This window comes from Rhizophagus irregularis, chromosome 29, assembly GCF_026210795.1.
Source record: "Rhizophagus irregularis chromosome 29, complete sequence".
Lineage (NCBI taxonomy): Eukaryota > Fungi > Glomeromycota > Glomeromycetes > Glomerales > Glomeraceae > Rhizophagus > Rhizophagus irregularis.
Window position 1 is genome coordinate 1,197,050 of NC_089457.1, and position 23,847 is coordinate 1,220,896.

At 35.3% G+C, this 23,847-nt stretch overlaps 15 protein-coding genes across 16 annotated transcripts; 2 read left to right on the forward strand and 13 right to left on the reverse strand.

Annotated features, from left to right (window-relative positions):
* Positions 1-2,294: 2,294 nt before the first annotated feature.
* OCT59_019606 (uncharacterized protein) lies at positions 2,295-3,128 on the reverse strand (the record flags this gene model as incomplete). Its single annotated transcript, XM_066143654.1, has 1 exon — positions 2,295-3,128. The coding sequence occupies one exon, from the start codon at positions 3,126-3,128 to the stop codon at positions 2,295-2,297; it is 834 nt and encodes a 277-aa protein (XP_066005384.1).
* Positions 3,129-3,446: 318 nt separating this feature from the next.
* Positions 3,447-3,947, reverse strand: OCT59_019607 (uncharacterized protein; the record flags this gene model as incomplete). Its single annotated transcript, XM_066143655.1, has 1 exon — positions 3,447-3,947. One exon carries the CDS (start codon positions 3,945-3,947, stop codon positions 3,447-3,449), a length of 501 nt encoding a protein of 166 aa, XP_066005385.1.
* A 96-nt stretch (positions 3,948-4,043) lies between these two features.
* OCT59_019608 (uncharacterized protein) lies at positions 4,044-4,454 on the reverse strand (the record flags this gene model as incomplete). The annotated part of the gene is made up of 1 exon (XM_025326593.2): positions 4,044-4,454. The coding sequence occupies one exon, from the start codon at positions 4,452-4,454 to the stop codon at positions 4,044-4,046; it is 411 nt and encodes a 136-aa protein (XP_025175434.2).
* Positions 4,455-5,890: 1,436 nt separating this feature from the next.
* On the forward strand, positions 5,891-6,331 carry OCT59_019609 (uncharacterized protein; the record flags this gene model as incomplete). Its single annotated transcript, XM_025326592.1, has 1 exon — positions 5,891-6,331. The coding sequence occupies one exon, from the start codon at positions 5,891-5,893 to the stop codon at positions 6,329-6,331; it is 441 nt and encodes a 146-aa protein (XP_025175433.1).
* A 65-nt stretch (positions 6,332-6,396) lies between these two features.
* OCT59_019610 (uncharacterized protein) lies at positions 6,397-7,011 on the reverse strand (the record flags this gene model as incomplete). Its single annotated transcript, XM_025326591.2, has 2 exons — positions 6,397-6,571; positions 6,695-7,011. 2 exons carry the CDS (start codon positions 7,009-7,011, stop codon positions 6,397-6,399), a joined length of 492 nt encoding a protein of 163 aa, XP_025175432.2.
* A 1,323-nt stretch (positions 7,012-8,334) lies between these two features.
* Positions 8,335-9,613, forward strand: OCT59_019611 (uncharacterized protein; the record flags this gene model as incomplete). The annotated part of the gene is made up of 2 exons (XM_025318777.2): positions 8,335-9,484; positions 9,562-9,613. The coding sequence occupies exons 1-2, from the start codon at positions 8,763-8,765 to the stop codon at positions 9,611-9,613; spliced, it is 774 nt and encodes a 257-aa protein (XP_025175431.1). The 5' UTR covers positions 8,335-8,762.
* An 822-nt stretch (positions 9,614-10,435) lies between these two features.
* OCT59_019612 (uncharacterized protein) lies at positions 10,436-12,085 on the reverse strand. The gene is made up of 2 exons (XM_025318775.2): positions 11,419-12,085; positions 10,436-11,345 (listed from the first exon to the last, which is right to left on the reverse strand). The coding sequence occupies exons 1-2, from the start codon at positions 12,032-12,034 to the stop codon at positions 10,447-10,449; spliced, it is 1,515 nt and encodes a 504-aa protein (XP_025175429.2). The 5' UTR covers positions 12,035-12,085; the 3' UTR covers positions 10,436-10,446.
* A 92-nt stretch (positions 12,086-12,177) lies between these two features.
* On the reverse strand, positions 12,178-12,616 carry OCT59_019613 (uncharacterized protein; the record flags this gene model as incomplete). Its single annotated transcript, XM_025326590.2, has 1 exon — positions 12,178-12,616. The coding sequence occupies one exon, from the start codon at positions 12,614-12,616 to the stop codon at positions 12,257-12,259; it is 360 nt and encodes a 119-aa protein (XP_025175428.1). The 3' UTR covers positions 12,178-12,256.
* Positions 12,617-12,739: 123 nt separating this feature from the next.
* On the reverse strand, positions 12,740-13,989 carry OCT59_019614 (uncharacterized protein; the record flags this gene model as incomplete). The annotated part of the gene is made up of 5 exons (XM_066143656.1): positions 12,740-12,749; positions 12,843-12,920; positions 13,247-13,325; positions 13,412-13,552; positions 13,623-13,989. 5 exons carry the CDS (start codon positions 13,987-13,989, stop codon positions 12,740-12,742), a joined length of 675 nt encoding a protein of 224 aa, XP_066005386.1.
* Positions 13,990-14,388: 399 nt separating this feature from the next.
* On the reverse strand, positions 14,389-15,084 carry OCT59_019615 (uncharacterized protein; the record flags this gene model as incomplete). 2 transcript variants are annotated; one of them, XM_066143657.1, is made up of 1 exon in its annotated part: positions 14,389-15,084. In XM_066143657.1, the coding sequence occupies one exon, from the start codon at positions 15,082-15,084 to the stop codon at positions 14,389-14,391; it is 696 nt and encodes a 231-aa protein (XP_066005387.1). The 2 variants fall into 2 exon arrangements, with proteins under 2 accessions (XP_066005387.1, XP_066005388.1); XM_066143658.1 differs by having other exon boundaries at positions 14,389-14,592.
* A 437-nt stretch (positions 15,085-15,521) lies between these two features.
* OCT59_019616 (uncharacterized protein) lies at positions 15,522-16,855 on the reverse strand (the record flags this gene model as incomplete). The annotated part of the gene is made up of 3 exons (XM_066143659.1): positions 15,522-16,170; positions 16,438-16,505; positions 16,568-16,855. The coding sequence occupies 3 exons, from the start codon at positions 16,853-16,855 to the stop codon at positions 15,522-15,524; spliced, it is 1,005 nt and encodes a 334-aa protein (XP_066005389.1).
* A 70-nt stretch (positions 16,856-16,925) lies between these two features.
* Positions 16,926-17,366, reverse strand: OCT59_019617 (uncharacterized protein; the record flags this gene model as incomplete). Its single annotated transcript, XM_066143660.1, has 1 exon — positions 16,926-17,366. One exon carries the CDS (start codon positions 17,364-17,366, stop codon positions 16,926-16,928), a length of 441 nt encoding a protein of 146 aa, XP_066005390.1.
* Positions 17,367-17,487: 121 nt separating this feature from the next.
* Positions 17,488-17,820, reverse strand: OCT59_019618 (uncharacterized protein; the record flags this gene model as incomplete). Its single annotated transcript, XM_066143661.1, has 2 exons — positions 17,488-17,677; positions 17,753-17,820. The coding sequence occupies 2 exons, from the start codon at positions 17,818-17,820 to the stop codon at positions 17,488-17,490; spliced, it is 258 nt and encodes an 85-aa protein (XP_066005391.1).
* A 1,004-nt stretch (positions 17,821-18,824) lies between these two features.
* OCT59_019619 (uncharacterized protein) lies at positions 18,825-19,532 on the reverse strand (the record flags this gene model as incomplete). The annotated part of the gene is made up of 1 exon (XM_025311069.1): positions 18,825-19,532. The coding sequence occupies one exon, from the start codon at positions 19,530-19,532 to the stop codon at positions 18,825-18,827; it is 708 nt and encodes a 235-aa protein (XP_025175426.1).
* A 579-nt stretch (positions 19,533-20,111) lies between these two features.
* Positions 20,112-20,945, reverse strand: OCT59_019620 (uncharacterized protein; the record flags this gene model as incomplete). The annotated part of the gene is made up of 2 exons (XM_066143662.1): positions 20,112-20,542; positions 20,621-20,945. The coding sequence occupies 2 exons, from the start codon at positions 20,943-20,945 to the stop codon at positions 20,112-20,114; spliced, it is 756 nt and encodes a 251-aa protein (XP_066005392.1).
* Positions 20,946-23,847: the final 2,902 nt, after the last annotated feature.

Consider the following 23,847-nt stretch of genomic DNA (forward strand, 5'->3'; position numbering starts at 1 on the left):
GCCACTGATTGTGCTCAATTACTTTCTTTATGGTCTTTATATGTGGACGCTCCTTTTATTTCCGGAATGCTTAAAGAATCTAACCACCTTTTGTGGTCCTCCATACGCACTGTTATGTTGCAAAAGAATCTGGATGTTACCTTGATCAAGGTTTCTGCTCATGCTGATGACCCTTTGAATAATCATGTGGATGCATTAGCCAAAGCCGCTCATACTGACTCACATCTTTTTTCTTGCCCACCATTGGAATTGATGGCTCCTTGCATTTTACAATTTAATTCCTTACCTGTGGATATGAATATCCGGAAATTTATTAGAAATATTTTTGACGCCAAAAGTCTTTTAACTCTTGCTGTATTACCAAGATTTAATTCCTATTCTTCAACTTCTGATACTGATTGGGCTTGCACCAAATTTTGTCTCAATAACAATAAGCATTTTGTCTCTTATCGGAATGGCCGTTCCGAATTTTGTGGTTTCCGTATCAAGTTACTTTTAGATATGCTTCCAACGCTTACAACTCTTCAGAGACGAAAGCCTCATCTTTATAATCCAAGTTGGCTTTGTCCTCAATGTAATTCCTTTCCTGAGACTTTAGACCACTTGTGGACTTGTCCTTATATTTTACCAGAATTTAGCCCTTTACAAACTTTTAAAACATTACTATTGGCTCTTCGGACTACTTATCTTGATAATTTCCTTTCCGCGTCATCTTTAATCTCTTTACCGAACTCTTTTGCTGCTGAATTTATGGCTCTTAATTGTTAGGATTTTGACCCTCCTTCAATTTCCTGCCTGCGACTCACAAGAGGACTTATACCGATATCTTTAACAGAATTTCTTGGAATTTATTTTTCTTCACCTACCATATGGTCTATCTTAGATACACCTTTGCACGACTTTCATTTTGACCTTTATGTTCAAATTTGGTTGTGCCGATCCATTTTCTTTCATCATTGGGAATTAGCTCAAGACATTACAAAAAAAATAAAATCGTCAGCTCTTGGGCCTTCTTCTATTCTTCGACCTTCCTCTAACATTCCTCTTGACTCTTCGACACCTTCCTTGGCGATAGCTTCCTTGGATTCCTGGGTTTCTTGGGTTTCCTCTTCTATAATCCGTGGGGGATCTTGGATTTCGCATTTGGATTTTTGGCGCCGCTTAACAGTTCAGCCTCTACTTAGGATTTCTTTTTGGTAACGGATTGGATCTTAGGACATGCTGGATAGTTGACTCACACTGGCCTTCGGGTAAAGATGGGTATGCGTTTCTGTAATAGTTTAGTTTTTCTTTACTTAATTTTATTTTGTTTAGATTTCTTTACTTGTATGAATCGTGAAGCTAGTTCTTTTTATTTTTTATGTTTAATTCTTATATTTGATATTTATAATATTGTTCGATCTGTTTATTGTACTTTTCGTTTAAATTTAATAATAAAAGATAAAGTCATAAGACTGTTTGCTCATAATCACCAAATATTCCTTTGCTGTGGAATTTGCGGCTATGGATTGTTGGGAATGTGACCCTCCCTCAAATTCTTGTCTGCGACTTGCACGTGGACTTATACCGATGTCTCTTACTAGTTTTCTTGGAACATACTTTTTATCGTCCACTATTTATTCTACTTTTGATACACCTTTACATGATTTTCATTTTGACCTCTACGTACAAATCTGGCTGTGCTGTTCTGTTTTCTTTCATCATTGGAAATCAGCTCAAGGCATTACCAATAAAATGAAATCATCCGCTATTGGACCTTCTTCTACTTCTCATCTTTTCTCGCAAATTTCTTCTGCAATTTCAACATCTTCCTTGGCGACAGCTTTCTTGGATTTCTGGGTTTCTTGGGTTTCCTCTTATATAATCCATGGGGGATCTTGGATTTCGCATTTGGATTTTTGGCGCCGCTTAACAGTTCAGCCTCTACTTAGGATTTCTTTTTGGTAACAGATTGGATCTTCGGATATGCTGGATAGTTGACTCACACTGGCCTTCGGGTAAAGTTGGGATATGCGTTTCTGTAATAGTTTAGTTTTTCTTTACTTAATTTTATTTTGTTTAGATTTCTTTACTTGTATGAATCGTGAAGCTAGTTTTTTTTATTTTTTATGTTTAATTTTCTATATTTTATTTGTAATATTGTTCGATTTGAGTTTTGTACTTTTCGTTTAAAAATTTATAATAAAAGATAAAGTCATAAGACTGTTTGCTCATAATCACCAAATATGGACTGTCCCAAATGTGTGACTATAAAGAGAGTTGACTGTATAACATCCTTTCAAGCTCCTCATAACTCACTTTTTTTTTAATGTCTCATTCGCGCTCAAGTCCACTTGGTCCGGAATTGAGGATTCATCACATTCAGGAGTAGTGGTTACACAATTTACTTCGAGCTTGTTCTTGACTTTGTGCATGGTGACTGGAATAATTAAATCCTTGCCGTTATGAGAAATCTTTAATTCATCTTTGTCCCAGTCAATTGCACATTTATATTTCTTAAGAAGAGGGTTCGAAAATATTAGCATTGGCTTAGAGTATTTTACAACTATAAAATCTTCATATATAGTAAATCCAGAAGCTAAGGTTATCGGTAAATTGTGGACGACTCCAATAGATTCAACTGGCACAGTAGCAATACCACTAAGATCATGTTTTATGGATTTGTCGATTCCATATCCTACGTGCTCAACAATATCAGGTGTTATAATGGGAAGTTCGGCACAAGAGTCCAGTGCCATAGCTGGAATTTTAAGACGCTTAATCTTGCATTTTATAGATGCAATGCTTGTGGTGGGCTCCTTTTTTTTGACGAAATCTATCTCCATGGGTCCATCCAAAACATCCTTTTCATCTGAATCTTGAGCTAAAGCAGGTACACACTTTTTAGCCTGCTGAATTATGTACGGAAGATAATTCTCAAATTCGATCTGAATGATTTTGCGAATAGTTTCTTCTAAAGACACACGCTTACCATGCCTATCTTTATCTGATGAGGTATTATGGGTAGAAGACAAATTATTGTCTTGCTTTACCTTACGAAGCTCGGATTTACTAGAGACCTTAGACTTTGAGGATTTATCAGAATACCCACGTCGCTCAGCGTAATTCACTTTTTTTTCCATTTTCATGACTTATGTAAATATTCATATCACGATTTCTGGAGTCTGAACTAGCTGACGAATTATCAGAGTTATAATCATTGTCCTCAGATTTTGATGTATCATCATCAGAAAAAATGGAATCAGACTGGTCATCTACTGTAGCCATATGAACTCGACCACTTCTGGATTTGGAATCTTTAGCGAGTTTAGCCAATAAGGCTTCGATTTTTCCTAATCTTTTTTCTAATCCTCCAAAAGGTAAGGACTCCGAGCGTTGACGCTGAGGTGTTTTGGCACGTCTGGTATTATTTCTATCAAATTTGGCTAAGTGGGCTTCAATTCGTTCTAATCTTTTTTCAATCCTCCATTATTATAGTCTGAGAATTCTGAACACTGATACTGGGCTGATTTGGTATCTTCTCTTACAAGTTTGGTGAGTTTGGCTAAATTAATTTTGATTACTCCTAATCTTTTTTCCAGTTCTTGATTAATATATCTATCAAAGGTTGAAGCACTATTAGAATTAATTACATTTTCTGGTAGCTGTAAACGTTGGGCAAGATTAGAATGCACCTGCATTGATTCTGCTAACTGTGCTTCCAAAGAAGCTATTTTGGAATTTAACTTTTCAAAATTGGCCGAGACTTCATTATTCTGGGGATGTACTTGAGCCGGTTGTGCTAGTTGTGCCTGTAGAGAGGCTATTTGGGAATTTAACTTTTCAATCTCAGCTGATGAATTATTCTGAGAAGTTTGTATCCCATTTAAATTGGGAGGACGCTCCAACCACAAATTTTTCAATTCAGTAAAAAATGCATCAATACTTGCTGGATTTGCAATTCTCATCCAAGTGTAAAGATCACCTGATAATTGACTTTTAAGAAATCCTAAAACCTGCGCATCATTATCTGCCACTCCTAATAGCAATGGTCAAATTCTGGTTTAATATGTGTCAGGAGTATCATATGACTGAAATCTTTCTTGAGTCAATCTTTGAATAGCTGACTGCTGATTTTCAACTGTCTCTCGCTGGTATTTTGCTCTCATCCAAGCCCGTAATGTATCTGGAGAATTTATAGCTGGATTACCTGCTATAAGACCATTATTAGCCGGTACTGGAATGTATTTTCCTCCCATCATAGATTTTAAAATTTTACACTTGTATGCATTGTCAAAATCTCTTGCATTCGCGTTTTCAAGAAGAGTCATATGCCCTTCAAAATGTGCCCAGGATTGTATAACCTTATCTAGGTATTCATCAGGAGGTTCTTGACCGGTATAAGACTGAAATTTTTCAAGATTAGGATTCAATATTTTTAATAATGGTAAACGTCTAAGGTGAGCATTAGCCATGTTTAGTAATGGATTATTCTGAAGCGCCAAAATTTGTCCCTGCAAATTTAAAATATTCTGGTCACAAGCCTGAACTTGATTCTGCGAATTCCTATATTGTCCCTTCCAATTTTGCGCCTGGCGAATGCAACCTGCATGCCTTCTTCTCCAGTGTTCTGTATCATTATTATAGCGCACCGTTAATAAGAATAAAACTGTGCACCTAAGCCATCCACTAAAGATGTTAGCCGTAACTGTAATATTAAGACACAGTATCGTATGTAATAGGTTGCAACCTATCTACATTAAAAAGCAAAAGTTGTAATGCTGTAATTAGGTTGTAATGCCATAATTAGGTCGTAATACTGTAATTAGATCTTAATGCCGTAACTAATCCGTAATGCCGTAATTCCGAAATTACGTATGTAATTTCGGCCAGAATTATGCACTTAATTTTAGCAGAAATTAACAAATATCCTAAAAAGGAAAGTGTTGTTACACAAAATTCCAGTGACGTTCCCACTAAAATCAATTTTTGTGGAACGGCTATCGCCAAAAAAGGAAAGATCTGCATTCCCGTTTTGGCTGAATTATGATTTTCGGCTGAATTACATGTTTAAGTGAAATTACGTTAATTTCGGCCGGAATTATATTTTGGATTTCGGATTTCGGATTTTAGGAAATATGTGACCGTGTAATTTCAATTTTAAGGGGTAAATAATATCAAAAATAATAATAATAATAATTTTTTTTTTTGTAAAAAAGTTTATATGTAAATTATGTATAAAATCATCTAATTATAATTAAAGATATTATGCTAATTTAATATAAATTTTTTGAAAAAAACTTAATATTTCCCACCCTTAGGGATTTTAGTTCATTATATAATTTTTTTCTTTACACGAACGCGTATACAAAATACAAAAAAAAACGCGACGCGTCTTATGTACCCCCTAAAAATTAAAATTACACGACATATAAACTATTGTAATTTACTTTTATAATTCATTACTTTTATTTTAAATTTTTATGCCATTAAAAATTACGACATTACAGCCTAATTATAGCATTGCGACCTAATTACAGCATTACGACCCAATTACAGCATTACGGTCTAATTACAGTATTACGAAAAGTGTCATAACTGTAATGCTGTATGCTGTAATATTACGGCATCGGCCAATCAATTACGGCTAACATTTTTACCACCCACGTGATTCGAAAAAAAGAAATACATAATTCACTCAATGTGAGTAATTGATTCGCCCAATAATTCTTTTAGGCGGTTACCAGAGAGATGGTGGAACTCATTACTGACTAAGGTACAGGATCATCAAATATCATGGTTCTCGTGAACTTCTATGAGTATTTTATCATGTGTTTAGTGACGTAACATATTTTTCGCCTGATGCTAAATAACCTAAATTGAAGATAAAGTATTTTGGTATATTATCGTCATGGAACAAACCTATTCTGACACTAGTGCTGGTGATAAAATTGAGGTATACGAATTCTTGGAGGCTTTGGGATTATTAGATAATGAAGTCGCGCCCGTCAACATGGATGATGACGACAATAGCGAATCTGACATCGACGAAGAAGATAGTGATGATGATCAGGAGAATTATTGGGACCCTAGGAAAACATATACCGGATGGAATTATAAAAGACGTTTTGGTGAAGATGCTTTGAAAAAACTTTATCAAACCCGGGAAGCTCGTCATCGGAATATTGTACTCATGGAATTTACCAGACGTCTTCCAAATATATCTGAGGAAGAAAAAAATAGATTATTCGATGCATTCTCTAGGTCTAATGCATTTGGGGCGAAAGAACATAATGCACTCTTGGATACGTTAGCCGATCCCGTGAAAGGTTGGGATCTTGATAATTATTGAATGGATAATTCCCGGCAGATTATGACTGTGACGCAATTACTTATACCCGGTCTACATTACGAAGTCTATGCTACAATTGCGAACTTGAATTTATTGCTTGAAGTATTGCAGGTAAGACAATATTCCGTTCCATTCCTATACCATTCACCATGTAATCCATAATTCCCATGTTTTCTATCGCAAATAGGACATGGTGAATTCCACAGCTGAGCAAATGCAAAATTATAATTATCAATCCCTCTAAAATTATTTCGGAATTTAATGCTTTAACACGGATTTGATAATTAACTCTGAATCAGGTTTTGCTTCGAAGGTGATAGGCCCTTTTTCTTCACATTGCTCGGAAAAAGATAAATAGGATACTTTGTTTTCTGGCTTTGAAGTTTCTTCTCCCTATTGCGTTGTCTAATCTCATCACTAATCTTTTTCTTATGCACTTCATCCAAGAAAGCATTTGTTTCTTTATCTTCTAAGGTCGTCTGATCACATTGGTCCATAACAGATATGTTAACAGCTGATACCGATTGCTTTGCAATCACCTCTGGAATTGGTTCTTCAGGTAATGAAGTATCCATTTTCTTATCCACTAACGGTTTCTCATGATGTGTTGCCATGGATAACTGATCTGCAACTGAATTGAAGTTAGGTGAACTGTTATTAGAGGAAGTATCATTTAGCATTTGCCTCTGTTCCACTTTTGTAATTCTATCTTTAAACTCAGCATTCTCAAACTCGAGTTTAGTGGTAACTGTCTTATTTTTCTCTAGTTCCTCGATTCTGGCCTTGAGTTCGGCATTCTCAACATCACGTCTCTTACTCTCTTCCACAGCCTGTCTTGGCGCCAATCGGCAATCCTGGCCTTAAGCTCAACTTTCTCAGACTCAATCTCAGCAAACTTCCTTTTAAGATCAGGGATCTCAGCATTCTTGTCCTTAAGCTCAGCATTTTCCTTCCTAAGCTCGGCAATCTCAGCTAAGAGCTTGGAGTTTAATTCTCTCAATGAATCAATGGATTGCATATTTGATAATAATTTTTTATATGAGATGGAATAATTCAAAAGTTCGTTAGCAAAAACGAGATAATATCCTCATCGGAATTACTGATTTATTAATGTAAAAAATAAACTACAAGATTCGGTAATACATAAACTTGTTTTACAAAGTGAAATAGAGTCTCTATACTAATGCGTGTTTCGTTCATCTAAGCTATCTAAGATATCTATATACTAACACATCCCAACATTAACTCTAATCCGATTTCATTTGTCCCCAACATCGATATTCTGGATAGAATAAAATGGTCGTCAGTTATGCATAGTGCAGAGTCAGAAATAAATTAACAATGTTGACCTCACCGAAAGTTTATGTTCTCTGCCTAATAAGGTCCTTGAAATTTCAGAACAAAAAAATAGGTATCAGCTTCGCAAGCTCTGCAAGCTCTGAGTCGCTTCCTCGCAAAAGCAAAAAAATATATTTCATTCATACCTTAATTGCGAAATGTCTTGTTCGTACTTCAATAATTTTTTCGTCAACACTTCTTTCAAACTATGATAGGCCAGTTTCTTTTAACGAGTTCATAATGTTCATGCTTACAAATCTCGAAATCTTTTTAAAAAAAGCATTCAACCCATAAATATTGTCAAAGGGAAGTGCCAGAAATGACGTCATTTAATTTTCACCCCCTCCCCCTTCTGTCAGTCCTTCTGTCATAATCCATTTTAGGAAATATAAAATTATAAACATAATTTTGGTAGGCATTAAGTTTTTACTAATTTCTAAATAAGGAAATCATCATGGACTGGACCCCCCTTAAGAAATGACGTAATTTCTGGCACTTCCCTAAGTAACATCGGACTGAATTTGTATATAATCAGAAAATAGTAAGTTACCTCCACTCTGATTAGTCAAATACGGTCAATCGTACGACCACTCGTACGACCTAAAAATTACGTAATATTAATTCATCTTTTTTAATAAATACTGTCGGAGAATCAAAAATCTAATGAGTAATGATAAAACCGTATTAATCATTTTTTTTCCGCGTACTGTAAATTTACTTTTTTTTTTGCTATGCTTATTGATTTTTTCGTAGTACAAGCTACTAAATCAGAGTTTATCAAGAGTTTATTTACTATTAGTCACGATGTATTCAGAAAAGTATATACTGTATATATACCCTCTAGTTTTCTCAAACCTCTTTTTCTAGTTCTCTTTCTCTAAAATATTTTATCATATTTTATTATTGTTCATCATTTATTTTTTGCTTAACATAGACCTCATTCTGTTGATAAAATTCTATTTTTCACTTGCTATTGTACGCCTTTATACTATCATTACTATTCAGAAACTCCAAAGTTAAATAACCTTGCGTTAAAAGAATAAGAATATTTTTTTTAGCACCAACGCGTTCCCTATAAATTACTATTTAAATCATGGCCGAAGTCATTAACGCTAATTTTCATAACTCTTTGGAAAACTTAAAGTCAAAAAATAAAAAACATATAGAAGAATTAGATATGAAGTGCAGAATTGAAGAAAAAATTCATAAAGTCCTTTTGGCAGACCTTAATAACCAAGATTGGACACGATGTAGAAGTAGCTTTGAAGAGCTAAGTAATAACTCTAAAGAAATTCACCAAATGATGAGAACTCAGAACAAAATTGCCGAAGATACTTTCTCTCTCACCGAAAAGTTCGAAGAGAAAGTACAAATTTTACAAGGGAGAGTAGCATCATTGGAAAATTCATCGGAAGACTCATCCAAAACTAACCGAATTTTAGTTTATGGTGATTGGGTCGTAATACTTATTGATCAAATAATAGTACCACAATTTATGGGTGGTCAGAATGATTGGGATAAAATAGTCAATATTTTCACGAAAAGTATATGTCAAAATACTGATTATTATTTACTTGAGAATGAAGAAGAGGATAAACTCTTCGAACGGTTAGATGAAATCTTAAAAAAAGTTAAAATGACACTTGGAGAGTTTGAATATTTGATTAGATTGAATAAGAAGCGTAATCTTCAATTTCATAAAAATGATCAATCTCTTGATGAAGCAAAAAGACAACTTGAAATGACGTTTCCTAAGGATCTTGAATGCTACAAGGAACCATTAAAGAAAGCTCTTTGTGCTATCGAAGTTAAGTGGTAAGTTATACTTTGTTTATGGATAAGATTTATTTATATAATTAATTTATTAATTCTAAAACTTTTAATTTCTGTAGGAAAAATAATCGAAATGGAAATGGAAATAGAAGATTTAAAAGGAATCAATAACTATGACTTCTAATTTTATTTTGTACATATATTTTATAATTTACTAAACTAATTATTATGTTAAATAAAACTAAGTCCAAAGCGTGGCTAATTTCTTAATGTCATAATGCTTTATCACATGGTTAAAAAAGCTCGAAACAAACATTATACTCTCGCGCCCCTACTGCTATGCTTCATCGCCTCAAGCCATCACTTATAATTTCTCGAGTAATAAATCTCGCAATAAATTTCACAATAAAGCGAAATTTGCACCACGAAACTTTCAGTAAAAGGCTTTTCACACCTAATTTGCTTTACTACGAGATTCTCACCCCCATAATACAGAAATGAGGAAGCAACAGCATTCTCTTGCCAGAAGATCAGATCAAAATCGGAATACCGAACATAATCTTTTTCTACACAAAATAAATGTTCTCACACACATGTATCATTCCCACCAGTTTTGATTTTAGCTAAGTTCGAATCTATAGTATAAATCGGGAGATTAGTAACGAGTTAAAAAAAAGTAATCCGATTCACGTCTCATTTTTAAGACATTCCACTATGCCTCATATTTTATTTAAACAACTGTAATGTCTTCTGCTTAAATAGCTAAAAGCCATCACCATGAACCTTGAGTTTTATGATGTAGCATATATTTAATGTGTTTCTTGTGACACTGAGGTTAACAAGGAGTTTATAACACAATACATATATTTCGCATGACACTGAGTCCAGGGGGAGCAATATACATATATTCCTTGTGATAAATGCTGTATTACTGCGGAGAAGTGTAGTAATCATTATATAAAATAATTGGAGAACCCCTTGGGTAAAAATGTGTAGGTTCTTCGTTAACCTGTTAACATTGTTAACGGGTTTTTGCCAAGAAATTTTTTATTAATACATGCTAAAAATAAATACAAATGTTCGGGACTGTGCCCGTGATACATGATGATTTTTTTTTCTATGCTAATGTTTATACATACGATTATTTTTTCGAAAAAGATAAGACTATATTTATTTTCTGTTTTTACCCGCTTCAATGATTCCTGCGATTCTATCTGGCGATCAAATACCCACTTGATTTGCCCAAACAAATTCTTGAGTTTTTCAAGCATAAGACTTTTCTCAAACACACTCTCGTTAATAGGAAAAGTAAATGGTGTTCGCGAACTCAATAATACCTCAACATTCCCATTATCATTGTCATTACATTCGCCAGTAGTGACTAACTTAATTATGACCCAGTCGACCCCTGTCGAAACGATACCATACATTACATCTTCACGTAAAGCCTCATTGTATGTGCGTTTCTTTTTATTACGTTGAGAAGAAGCTTGTAACTGAATTGCATTCTGGCCAACACCCTGGTTAATATCCTCCCTTTTAGCCTCGGTAACGACAATAATCGTATCTCCAATCTTGATAACCCAATCCACTGGCCATTTACCATGGCTTCCAGATAACTCATATTCTGGACATACTTTCACATCACCATCATAACAAGAGGCAACGCCGTGAAGAACGGAAGAAATAAATTCGCGTCTCGTTGCTTCGTTTGCACTAGTTACGTGAATGCAGGTCTTATGCTTCATAGCTATATCTTCCAAAACGTGCTCCAATACCTTTTTGTAATCGGAGGCATCAGCGGAGCCTCCATCGAACCTAGGTAGATCAATATAACTATCAGCTGTTAACCCGAACAATGACTTGATTTTAGGAAACGTCCACGACGAGAATGGTTGTTGTGCTGTAGAAACACAAAGATTAAATCTGTTAGAGTCTGTTGCGTAAATTTCATAAAAAATCACCACCACACCTACATGTGTCCACGATAATTGGGAGGTCCACCTTGAATCCTTGAGTCCAGATTATACATGCCAAATCCTCATCATCGACCAAACGAACATGCTCCTTTCCATTCTCACGAATTATGACAATATGCTCGTCTTCAGTTCCATCCGGGAAAGCAAAACGAGTTCGAGGCCTCGTCTTCAAAGCTGACAAGGTTATTTGCCCACGAGTTACAGCCCACAAGAATTTCTCTGACTTACGCCCATACGTTGCGGTGCAGTGAACTTCTTTCGTCTCAACAGGACGCTGTACGATTATATGTATGTGTTCGTCGGCTGGCTGAGAGGGAAAGTGTTTGCTAATCTTCGAAAGAGGTGGAAGTTCCTCACCACCAAGCTCGTCCTTGATATTAACATTTATTTTTGTGTTGACGAGCTCAAGCTTCTTGTTTTCTTCTTCGAAGGAAATGTCGACCTTCCATAACTTGAGTTTATCTGTAGCGAAATTATCGAACTCGGGTGCTTTTTTCTCCTTGATAGCGTCTTTGAGTTTGCTAATAGACTTGTTTATTTCAATATCAACTTCGAAAGCATTTTCATAAGGGTTTTCACCCACAACCAAACAACTGAGTGTGATAGTTGACATAGCGCTTTTATAGGAATATTTCGGTCGGATAAAAAAATAGTGTTACGTTCCGGAGTGAGATTTCTGTTCGGGAATACTGGCGTTAATATAGGTTTTTATGTCGCACAGGGATTACATCATTTCACGTGATCCATTTCTCATATACGTTCGATAAAATAATACTTTATTTATGAAATAAAAAACGTTGCCGGTAGCCGGCCTAACATTACATAAAAATAATTATTAATCTTGAGGGTATATGAGGACATGAATAACACCCCTTTCACCGTTTTCTTGAGGGTAAGGTGGCCTTTCTATGAGAGTATTGATACGCAAGGTAGAGAAATAATTAGAAATTTCTCTTTGTGGAACCATAAACACTCCTTGTCTAATCGCAAAACTGTTTACAGAAGAGACTATGGAAAAATTGGGCTGAAAAAAATTAACTTCATATAGATCGAAGTTTTCTTGACGTAAGTCTTGCCGGACATTTCTGATCTGATCTTTCAGAGCACCAACAGACAAATTATTATCAATTTCCACATCGAAGATGTTATTAACGGTTCCACCACGAAGAAAGCAGTTAAGACGAATGAAAGACATCTTTCCTAAATACAAGACCCATAGTGAGAAAAACTCGCTCCCATACATACATAATTTAGGGCATATACATACCTTATTTTTTTGCGGGAAAGTTGGCTGAACTTCCACATACTCCTACATGCTTTATATCTTGCTGGGAAAAAGTTAAGGAGGTATGTGGCGTAATTAGTATTGTCGTCTGATGCCAAGAGTCCTATGAAAGCGCATGCAAACGGAATTTTCAAACCTTTTCACATGGAGATCTACCGGAGAGACCATTGTTGGTCTTACGCCCGGCGATCTTAAAATTGCGAGTCCCTCAGCCCTTCATAACATATGCTTTTGACGTTAATATCTACTTTTACGGTAGGTCCTGTGTTGCGTGTAGACCTTTTTTACCATTTTTCTCATGATTGTTCGGGAAAAAAAATAAAGAACAAAGGTTAATATGTTTTTCTTTTAGAATATAAATTATGTCGCACAGACCCCGTCCTGTGATCCACATTTTTTGTCGCACAATCTGTGGCTCAGAAAAAAACCTTCCGAGCTGAAGAGGACCAGATCACCGCTCCGGACTATTAAACTTGATTCGATCTATATATCGTGGCATGACATATCAACTTCTCAGATTTTGTAAAGCCTGTCTCATACATGTAAAGAATAAATTCAGATTCAGAATCGCATCTTCTTATCAATACTATCAATACTTTATTTAATGAAATAAACATTGCTGGAAGCGGAATATATCGCTGTTACATGATACGGATATAAAAAATCTTAACTACATACTAAGATACTAAGAATCATAATTTATACCCTCATCAACACCCAAATAATAAGCCGGCTTTGATTTTTCACCCGACAACGTCTTGTGTGTTTCATCAAGAATCCCATGCTTTTTTAAAATCTCGCCATTCTTAAATGGCATGTCGCATACAGCACACCAATTTTCTTTACCTAAAGATTTGACATTGTTAACAAAAATATTATTCTGAATTCATCAGTTGCTGTAAGCTGATGCGCCTACCTTGAACAATAACATGGATGTTGTCTCTAACATTAGTGTTAAAATATTCCCCAACCTCAAACGTTGAATATTGCGCTTCCTTTCCCAAATTATCAACTTCAGATGCACTATAATTTCTAAGTTGCGTAAGCCTCGAATCATTTTGACGGAGTTGCACAGACCATAGCTTGATGCCAATGGGATCAATATTCTGGAATGCATCTGACAATTCTTTTTTGATCTCTTTCTTAAGCTTATAAATGCTTTTTTTCTTATTAATAGAAACCTGGAAAATGGTTCCAGGGGATTCTTTAACGATGCAATTAAGAATAATTTCGTCGTCCATTATTTCGTCATCCATTATTTCTTCATACATAGGAAGGCCCATACTTTCATACGAGTATTTATAAGCCGACAAATTCAATTTCTTCTAGCCCCATTCGGTTAATAAACGTCAAAACCGTCCATCAATTACTACGGTTAATGATAAAGGAAAATTTATATCCCCTTTTGGTATAGCGTTCTCTACGCAAGAATGGAATTGTAAGTCCCCTTTCATAACATATGATTTTGTCGTCAATATTTACTTTTAGAGCTGGTCCTGTGTTGCAACTAGACCCCCTTTCACATTTTCTCACATTCGTTTGGGAAAAAAAATAAAGAATAAAGGTTAATATGTTTTTCGAATATATATGCAAAAATTATTATGTCACACAAGACCTGACTGATGATCAGCCTATTTTTGTCGCACAATCTGTGGCCCAGCAAAAATCTTCCGAGCTGATGATCACTGCTCCGGACTACCTTCGCTCGGGTTAGTTATCCAATATATGCCTCTCAATAAGTATTGTACCCCATTCGGATTAGCAATATCGGACTGACTAATATAATCTTTAAACCCAGTTATAATACCAGTCACTGATTCTTTTTTCGCCTGAATAAGCATTTCTACCAATTCACGATAATAAATATTTTTTGCAATACATCTCATATTTTCTCGTGTTAATCCACTATAGAATTCACTTCTAAAATGACCTTTACAGAGTTTGATGATATCATTACTTTTCTTCGCCTTTAAACAGTAATCCACTATTGATTCTTCACCTTGAATAAACAATCTACATTGGAATTTCTCAATACCTTCCGGCCATATTTCCCATCGAAGTTTATGCGGATAATATGGCAATTCTATCAGACTCAAAATATGTGGAAGATAGAAAGCATCGGAATGTATAAATACATGGAATAATGATGATGGATTTCTTACATTGGGCAGACTATGTACAAATTGCTTAAGCGCTTTCTCTTTCCAATTCCTAACTGCCTTTGTCCCCCAGTAGGTTTTGATTGTGCAAAAAAGGTCGTCCCAGTATTTCCACTCATCGGGATTCCTTTCATTATCCCATTCATATCTCGATCCATATTCTTTGATAAATTCATCGTAGCCTTCTTCTATCTCGGTATCTATCTCGTCATCTGACATTTTGCTAGTAGATTGATTAAATATTTTCAATCGGAAAAATAGGTTAATCATTGCTTGTTTCTGTCGCACAGGAGTACATGCATTGTGGCTCAGCAAAAAAAAAATCTTCTGAACTGGTGATCACTACTCCGGATTAGTTAGATCGGTAGACTACCATCGGCTAGTATTCTATTCTTGGTGATCGTCTGTTAGGTTGCCGGTATATCCAATCTAAAGCCTGCGCCATAAATAATGCTTATTATATGTTATATCTTCAAACAAAAAAAATCTTCCGAGCTGATGATCACTGCCCGGGTTGATGATCAGTATTCCGGATCAAATCACCCTCCATTCTTCTCAGTTCATCGTTAACATAATTATGTACAGACATAATATCTCTTGGTGCGTCAACTGACATTCTCAGTCTCCTTAACAGTTCATACATCCCGGGATATGTATCAAAATAGGCTGGTATTATGGTACAAATTCTCAACATGAATATTTGGATTAAGTGAAATGAGTTGATCTATGGCTTCTTTGCTAACAATATCACACCCTTCCAATTTGAGATACTTTAAATTAAGACATGAACTACCAATTTCTTTAATAATCTCATTAGTAACTCCGCAATAACTAAAGTCAAGATGTTGAAGCCTTGGGCAAGAATGGATAATATTACAAATCGATATCCAAGTAATCTCTGTGCGATAAGAAATATTTAGATATTCTAGTTTGAGACATGACCGTGCAATTGCACATAGACCTTTATCAGTCACTCCCCCACCATTAAAGGTTACGAACCCACTCTTTTGCAAATTGAGATACTTCAGATTGGGATATGTCTCTGCTATTCGATTTAGTGTTTTATCGCCAAACCCTGTGCTAAAATTTAAATCTAAATGAGCTATATTTGGGAATATGCGTGAAAAGCCATTGAATTTTTTATCTGAAAGTGGATAGTAGTTCGAAATTTCTAGATGAGTTAGATTTGAGCTATAAACTGGCTTTTGCCTTTTACATACTATTTTCATAAATTTTTTCAATTGAGAGTGGCATTTATTCTTCCACTTTAGCTCGATGCGTTTCCATAAAATAGGAGCACCGCATCTGTACCACAATCAGGAAACAAATAACGCAGGATAGAGGGATTTACCTACCGCTAGGAAATATAGAATCCGCTCTAATAGTTCTGGTAAATTTATAACACCTAAATGCACCATAAATAATATATGCTGTATCTTTAATCGAAAAATGTGATTCTACACCAATGATCACTGCTCCAGACTATTGGTTGGACCGGATTTGACTTCGATATGGGAGGATCACAAAATTATCGTCTATTGTTAGTGTCAAATTACACATATTTAAGCGTACCCTATTTTCTCGCATCCATGGTGAGCCCAAAAGTATTTTAGAAATTGATCAGCCAATCTTATCAGTAACTATAAATTCACGCATATTATTTTACGTTCTCACAATCATTTAAGATAATACGTAGATTAACCTTTCCTAATGTGGAATAAGACTCATCTGGAAACCCGTATACTCTAGGAATACTATTGTCTTTTGCGTATGCTATTTTCACAATTTTTTCACTAATGAAATTTGCATTGGCGCATATGTCAATCCTAAATCGAAAATCTGCGAGAATTACCCTTTTGGGCCATTCAAGATTCACCTCTCTTTCCCATATATCATTTATACCGCTAGCATGTTTTAGATCTGGAAGATACTTTAAAATAAATGATATCAACTCTGGCGGAAGAAGCTCAAGTAAATTCAATTCATGCATTTTTATATGATAGAAGAATTTTCAATCGGAAAATATGGTTAGTTATAACATGAAGTGATAACTAGTTAAATCAGACTTTTTGGATCAGATACCTTCTTGGCTTCGCCTTATTGTCAGATTTTCTCTTCGCGCATATTATTTTGCCTGGATCCACTTTCTTTTCTGGTGGCGCGTGATCAGAATTGAATTCCTCAGATGAACTGGACTCGAACGAAGTATTTATGGATTCTTTACTACAATTGCAATGTTCCATAGTAAATGGTTCGTCTACATTATCATCCAGCCACTTTACACGTTCTTCTAGTAGTTTAACTCTCTTTTTAAGCTTTCTATGCCAAGAACAATAATGATCCATCCTTTTTGCTAGTGCTCTATTTTCACTGGAAAGCACACTATATACTTCTGCATTTTGCTCATTTAGTCCAAATGCCTGGGCTAATATTTTCGTATATCTAATAACTTCCTGCTCGCTAGCTATACTATCGGATGAATGCTTTTGATCGGCTATCATTTTCGTGATGTATTCTATATGCTAGATCTTGACTTGAACGAAAAAAAATAAAATTACGCACATTGATATCCCAACTCGATCTCTCTGGGATCCCTCTAACCCTTATATGTGAATAATGTGATTAGTTTTCATCGAAGAACATGAATGTGTTTGCTTGATCGTAAGGCATTCCACGAGGTCTGTAATTTACTATAGTATACCTCTGCGATGGCGCAGTGTTATTTTTAGGACTATGTCGAAGTGCTTGACTAGCAATAGTATTAGCTTTCGATAGATTCCTAACCCACTCGCTACAACTGCAAATACAGCTCCTAAATTACGTAAGGAACTAGGAAGTAAAGGCTTACCAGTTTTGGGAAGAAATTCAGCTTTTTTCAGAAACCTACTCAAGATTCCAGTTCCAGGCGTCCCCAGGTCTCCTAACCGTCCAGAAGATATTGCTTCCTGAATCCATGTAAGCAATTGCTTTGCCCGTTCCTCATTCTTTTCAAGTGATCTAAACACTTGAGGAATATCCTGTTGATCTTGGTTTTTTACATATCCTGTTACACCTCCATTAGATATACGCAAATCTTTAATAGAGTTCCGAATGGGTCAGGTCAGGTCAGGTTAATTGATAAACCTGACCTGAAATTTTTTTTCAGGTCAGGTCAGGTCAGGTTATATCAGGTTATCTGTTTGACCTGACCTGAACTGAAACCTGAAAAATTTCAGGATTTTTATTAAAATATCAATAAAATGGTATAAAACATTTTTTTTGAAAATATTGCGATTTACTTTTTCATATTAAAATCATATAAAAAGGTGAATCACAATACTGCAATTCACTTTTTTTATATAGAATTAATATAAAAAAAGTGAGTTGCGATATTGCGATTCACTTTTTTATATTGATTTTATATAATAAAAGTGAGTTGCGGTATTGCGATTCACTTTTTTATATAGTTTCTATATAAAAAAAGTGAGTTGCGGTATTGCGATTCACTTTTTTTTATATAGAATTAATATAAAAAAGTGAATCGCAATATCGCAACTCACTTTTATTATATAAAATCAATATAAAAAAGTGAATCGCAATACCGCAACTCACTTTTTTTATATAGAATCTATATAAAAAAGTGAATCGCAATACCGCAACTCACTTTTATTATATAAAATCAATATAAAAAGTGAATCGCAATACCGCAACTCACTTTTTTTATATAGAATCTATATAAAAAAGTGAATCGCAATACTGCAACTCACTTTTATTATATAAAATCAATATAAAAAAGTGAATCGCAATACTGCAACTCACTTTTATTATATAGTAGAATCAATAATTTCAGGTCAACAGGTCAATCAGGTCAGGTCAATCTTCATACCTGACCTGAATTTTTTTTAAAAATCTCATACCTGACCTGAATTTCAGGTCAGGTCAGGTCAGGTTACCTGAATTTGGCTGACCTGTTCGGAACTCTAATCTTTAATTTCAGCTGGACGAATACAGAGCATAATCATTACATCAGCTAGGGCCTGTTTGTCAGGTATATTAGATACATCATACGAATCCAATCTCTTCTTAACCGATTCTAACGAGAAGTGGTCCGGATAATGAATTCCTTCATCTTTGCATAATAAACTCTTCTCCCTTTGGATTTTATTCGATAAAGTGGTTATCCCTGGAATCTTCGTAGCTTCGATTATTGCCTTTGGGGCATTAAGCTTCCGCAATTCCTTTCGGAGCCTACTGAGACTAGATGTGCAGGCAACTGGATTAGGGGATGTTTCAGCTAATGCTTTAGCTATAAGTTTTACTTCTTTTTCACTAAGGCTATCCCGCATAATACGCTGAGCCATTTCTCTAATGATTTCTCCTTCTGGGATAATATCTGATACTTGGCAGGCGCTTTTAGCACAGCATATATTCACTTCCGCTTCTGCCCCTCCTTCTTTGGGGGTTACTTGACTTTTAGTTTGACCAGTTCTTTGAGAAGATATCAACGCAAATGCTTGTTCTTTACTAAAGTTATATCCTTTTTGAAGATGATCGCGAGCCTGATGCCTTTTCTCTCTATCAGCTGGTAAGAGCTCAAGTATTTCTGGCGCATACTGGCTAAGCTCTTCGAGACTCATTTCATTGGTGAGTTTGTGGTCTGTAACGAACTTGGTTGTAATAGCAGACATGTTGTGGTAAGTAGACTATGGTGGTAGTTAGATTAATCTGTGGTATTCAGATTATATATTGTGGGATAAAGTTCAATTCGAAAAAAAATAAATAATTCTCCCTTGTCCAAGGACTGCGGAAGAGGGTCGGAGGGTTTCAGATGAACAAAAAAAAAAAGAATATTATAACTTCTGCGGGCTCTCTATGATGCCACGAGCTCTGGCCGGAATAGCTTTTATATATATTTGAAAATTGCGGGTAGATAGGATATATGAAAAAAATAATAATAATTTGGGATTTTATATCGCCTAATTGTAAAAAACGAAAGTCCCATCCCTACTAATATTTCATAACCCACTCCTATTCGCTCTTTACCAAAGCATACCATTCTCCTGGAGTATGCTTATATTTTTTTGCCATTTCTCATCATCGTAAACATACTCCCGGGGCTTTCCCACATCTTTGTACTCCCAGAGATATATTTCTTCGCTTATTAACCTTTCCCTTCTAGTCATGTAAAATAAATCGTTCAGGTTCATTTTGTTTTCTTTCGCAAAATCGATCACATCTGCATCTGCCATCATCCTGTCTCGATATTCTCAGGATAGGTCAACATCTTTCTCTGTGATAGTCATGAATATATCTGGGTCTTCACCGTGATCGATAGCCCATTTTCTGAGATGCTCTTCGCGCTGTTGTCTAGCCGGGAATGTGGAAGAAGCTTTTTTATTGCTAGGTTCAGGTTTATCTATTAGTGGCTCAGGTGATTCAGAAGTCTTAGAACTCTCGGATGTCCCAGATGTTGAGGCGATTGGGGGTTCCACTTTCTTATCTGGCTGAGGCGAGATTATTTTTGGAGGAATTATTTCTGGCATATTGAATATGGGTATGTCTGTGGCCTTGTTTGTGGGTAAGTCAGCTTGAGATATATCGGAAAATTCTTTGATATCACCTAGGCCGTGTTCACGAAGCTTGGCTATGATTTTGGAGTGGTCGAGGATATACTGCCACTCTTTTTTTCCGCCTTCCACTTGTACTTGTTTATACTCAGTAATATTTTTCTCTGATAGCTTCTTACCGAAAATGTTATTAGGTAATGCCTTTTAACCATTATCCCCACACCATTCAAGATATTTTTGGTATAAAAATGCTTTGCTACTGGTCCTGATTTCACTACTCTCAGCCCAAGATGCAATATGGTCAATTATAAATCGAATGGGATTAGAAAGCTGATTTCGCATTGTTTCTACCTTCATTTTAGTTGGTGGAATCTTACGTGGCTTCCATCCTGAAAGATTAAGATTAAGCAAATATGTCATAAATGATCCTGGCGTATCAGGGTGCTCAAGAATTCCCCCCAACTGATCGAAATATGTGAAGTTACTTTTACAGCAGGGAGAAACATCTAAATATACAATACGTCCATCCCCCATTTCCACTCGAATTGGGGTATCATGATTACTTAAAACCATAAATCTGGGATAATGACCACACTCTTGAAATTCTAATCCCTTACGCTCAATCGAGACGTAATCTTCTGTAATAAGTGAAGGATGGTCATCGGTCCTACCTGGTCCTACGGTCTGGACCGGTCGGTGAGGACTTGTAGAACTGGACCGCGGTCTTGCATTTTTTTGTGGCGCAGTAGGACCGGTCCTGAGGACCGACCAGTCATCATACCGGTCTTCATATAATAAATAATTTTTATATTGAATAAACCTATTAATCTGACAAAGGTCTTCATAAAATAATATAAAGACCAGCCATTTCCAAACCAATAAATAATGACAATCACTCTTCCCACTTGTAGAGTTGCTTGTCAAAACGCTGAAACTCCGAAACTCCAAAAAAAAACATTTAAGCAGAATATCTCGTCATCCAGTGATCGTAAAAGGATGAAACTACCACCATTCGAATCGTCTTAGCGAGACGCGTCGAATGGTAACTAAATCATGTTTCTAGGATCGATAGATAGTCGGTAATTATTGATTTTATTATCAAATAGTTTTGCCGACGTAATTTTTTTTTTATCGATTCTAAAATCATAATTTTGATACCATTCGACGTGCCGCAGCGAGACGATTCGAATGGTGGTAAAATCATCCTTTTATAATCACTGGATAGCGAGATATTGCGTTTTGAAGTATTTTTTCTCAAAGCTTTAAATTTTGCATGACGTTGTGATGATATCCAGGTGATTTGTAAAAAAAAAATTTTATATTAAAAATCATCCCAATTAGTGTTCATTTATAAAACAAGGCTATTCCTAATAAAGTTAGGGAAGAAAATCTTTTTTTATTTGCAAAAAAAAGAAAAAAGACCGATCGGTCTTAAAAAGACTGCGGTCCTTAAAAAGACCGACGGTCTTATTATATGTGATACAGGACCGAAAGACCGTGGTCCTACACTAAGACGGACCGGTCTGTCTTTTTATGGTGTAGGACCGTAGGACCGCGGTCTTCTAGGACCGATGACCACCTTTAAATAAGGGACTTTAGATGGTCATTCGCTTTATGCCATTCATCACTGGCCATTCCCGCCTCATTCATAATTATAAGCTTGCATCCTTGAATAGCACTGTTGAATTTTCCAAGAATTTTTCTAAGGTCGGAAGTTGAATATACGAGCTCTGGGCCAAATAAGCTTTTTCGAACGAAATCGGTAATAATGTTTTTCCCACAACGTGGTGGGGAACGTAATACAAGAATAGTTTCAGGGATTATGCTAGGATGTTGGACTAGGAATGCGAACCATTTTAGAACATATTCGGAAAGATTTTTGTCCCCATTGCACCAGATATATTCTATATGCCAGATAATTGGATTTATGAGATCGTAATTAATATGGGAAGCTGGCTTTGCTTTGAATTCTAAGAAAAGATTGAAGAATTCGGTTTTCGGCGGAATAGTATTTGGAGGATATGGTAGGAAATCGATATCCGCATAAGCAATCAAACCAGTATTGAATGCATTTTCTATTAAAAATTGTAATTTTATCGCTTCCCCACCTAACTCAACGATATTAATCGTTAATTTACCGATATCTAACTTGAATCCCATATCAAAGTATAGGCCACCATCTGATTTTTTGTGCTTGAGAATCCATGTCTTTGATTTTTTTTGAACGCAGGCGATCGTTGCTTGGATTGTATTATACACTTCATTACGTATAAATCTTTTCTTAGAGGTGCACATGGATATTAAATCCCACCATACGAAATGATCATTAGGGTCAGAAATTCTAGGCCGACTCTGTTTCTCTGGAATTGGAAGCTTTTTTCCCTATCTAAGGCTGTCTCGCCAATAGTAAGCTTTTTTTTGAAGGCTTTCTGGATCTGGGTTGCCTATCTTGGTTTGCTCGGTAGCAGAAAAAGCTGTAGGATTTTTTATTTCAGATAATACCATATATCACAGGCTACAGTACCCCCCTATGCACAGTACCCCTTTAAAAAAATTTATCGGAATTTTAAAGTACCCGGATACTTTACATAGAAATCTTCAATTTAAAATCTTAGAATTTGTAAAATACCCGGGGTATAAATCCCGGATACAACTTTATTTATTAAAACGGAGTATTATTTATTAGTTATTCATTATTGTAATACAAATATATTTATAGTAATATACTCCTTAATCGATTCTTTATTTCTAATTATATGCAAGTTTAATAATTAGCAATTTTATTTGATAAAATGGAATAAAATAATATAAAAAAATTTACCTTATATACTTTTTTTAATTCGCTTAGTCTATAACGCATTTCTCCATGATCATCAGAATCTTGGTAATCATAATTACCATCATCTTCCTCTTTCTCACTTTCACTTTTGTCATTATCTTCTTCCCGACCAACTTCAACAACAACTTTAACGTCCCATTTATTCTCGTAGTTAGTTTCTTCGGGATATTCTTCTTCATAATTTTCATCGGTTGAGTTATCAAAATTTTCTAACACTTCGTTATCTCTATTCAATAAACTATCATGATCAAAAATACAATCATCTTCCGAACCATCAATATTTGTCGAAACTCCACAATTTTTAAAGGATCTTTGAATAAGATTTTCATCAACTTCATTCCATGACTCTTTAACCCATGTTGCGACTGTTGAATAAGAAGGTCTTTTAATCTTTCCCGCTGGAGTAAAAGTATGAATATTTGATATCATCCAATTATTATACCGATCTTTAACCTATAATTTCACTAATATTAGTAACTAATAAGAATAAAATTGAAGTAAAAAGATCGAATAATTACCTTAGATTTAAAACTCTTATTAATTGCAACGTCTAATGGTTGCAATTTGGATGTACAACCGCCAGAAATTACGGCAATG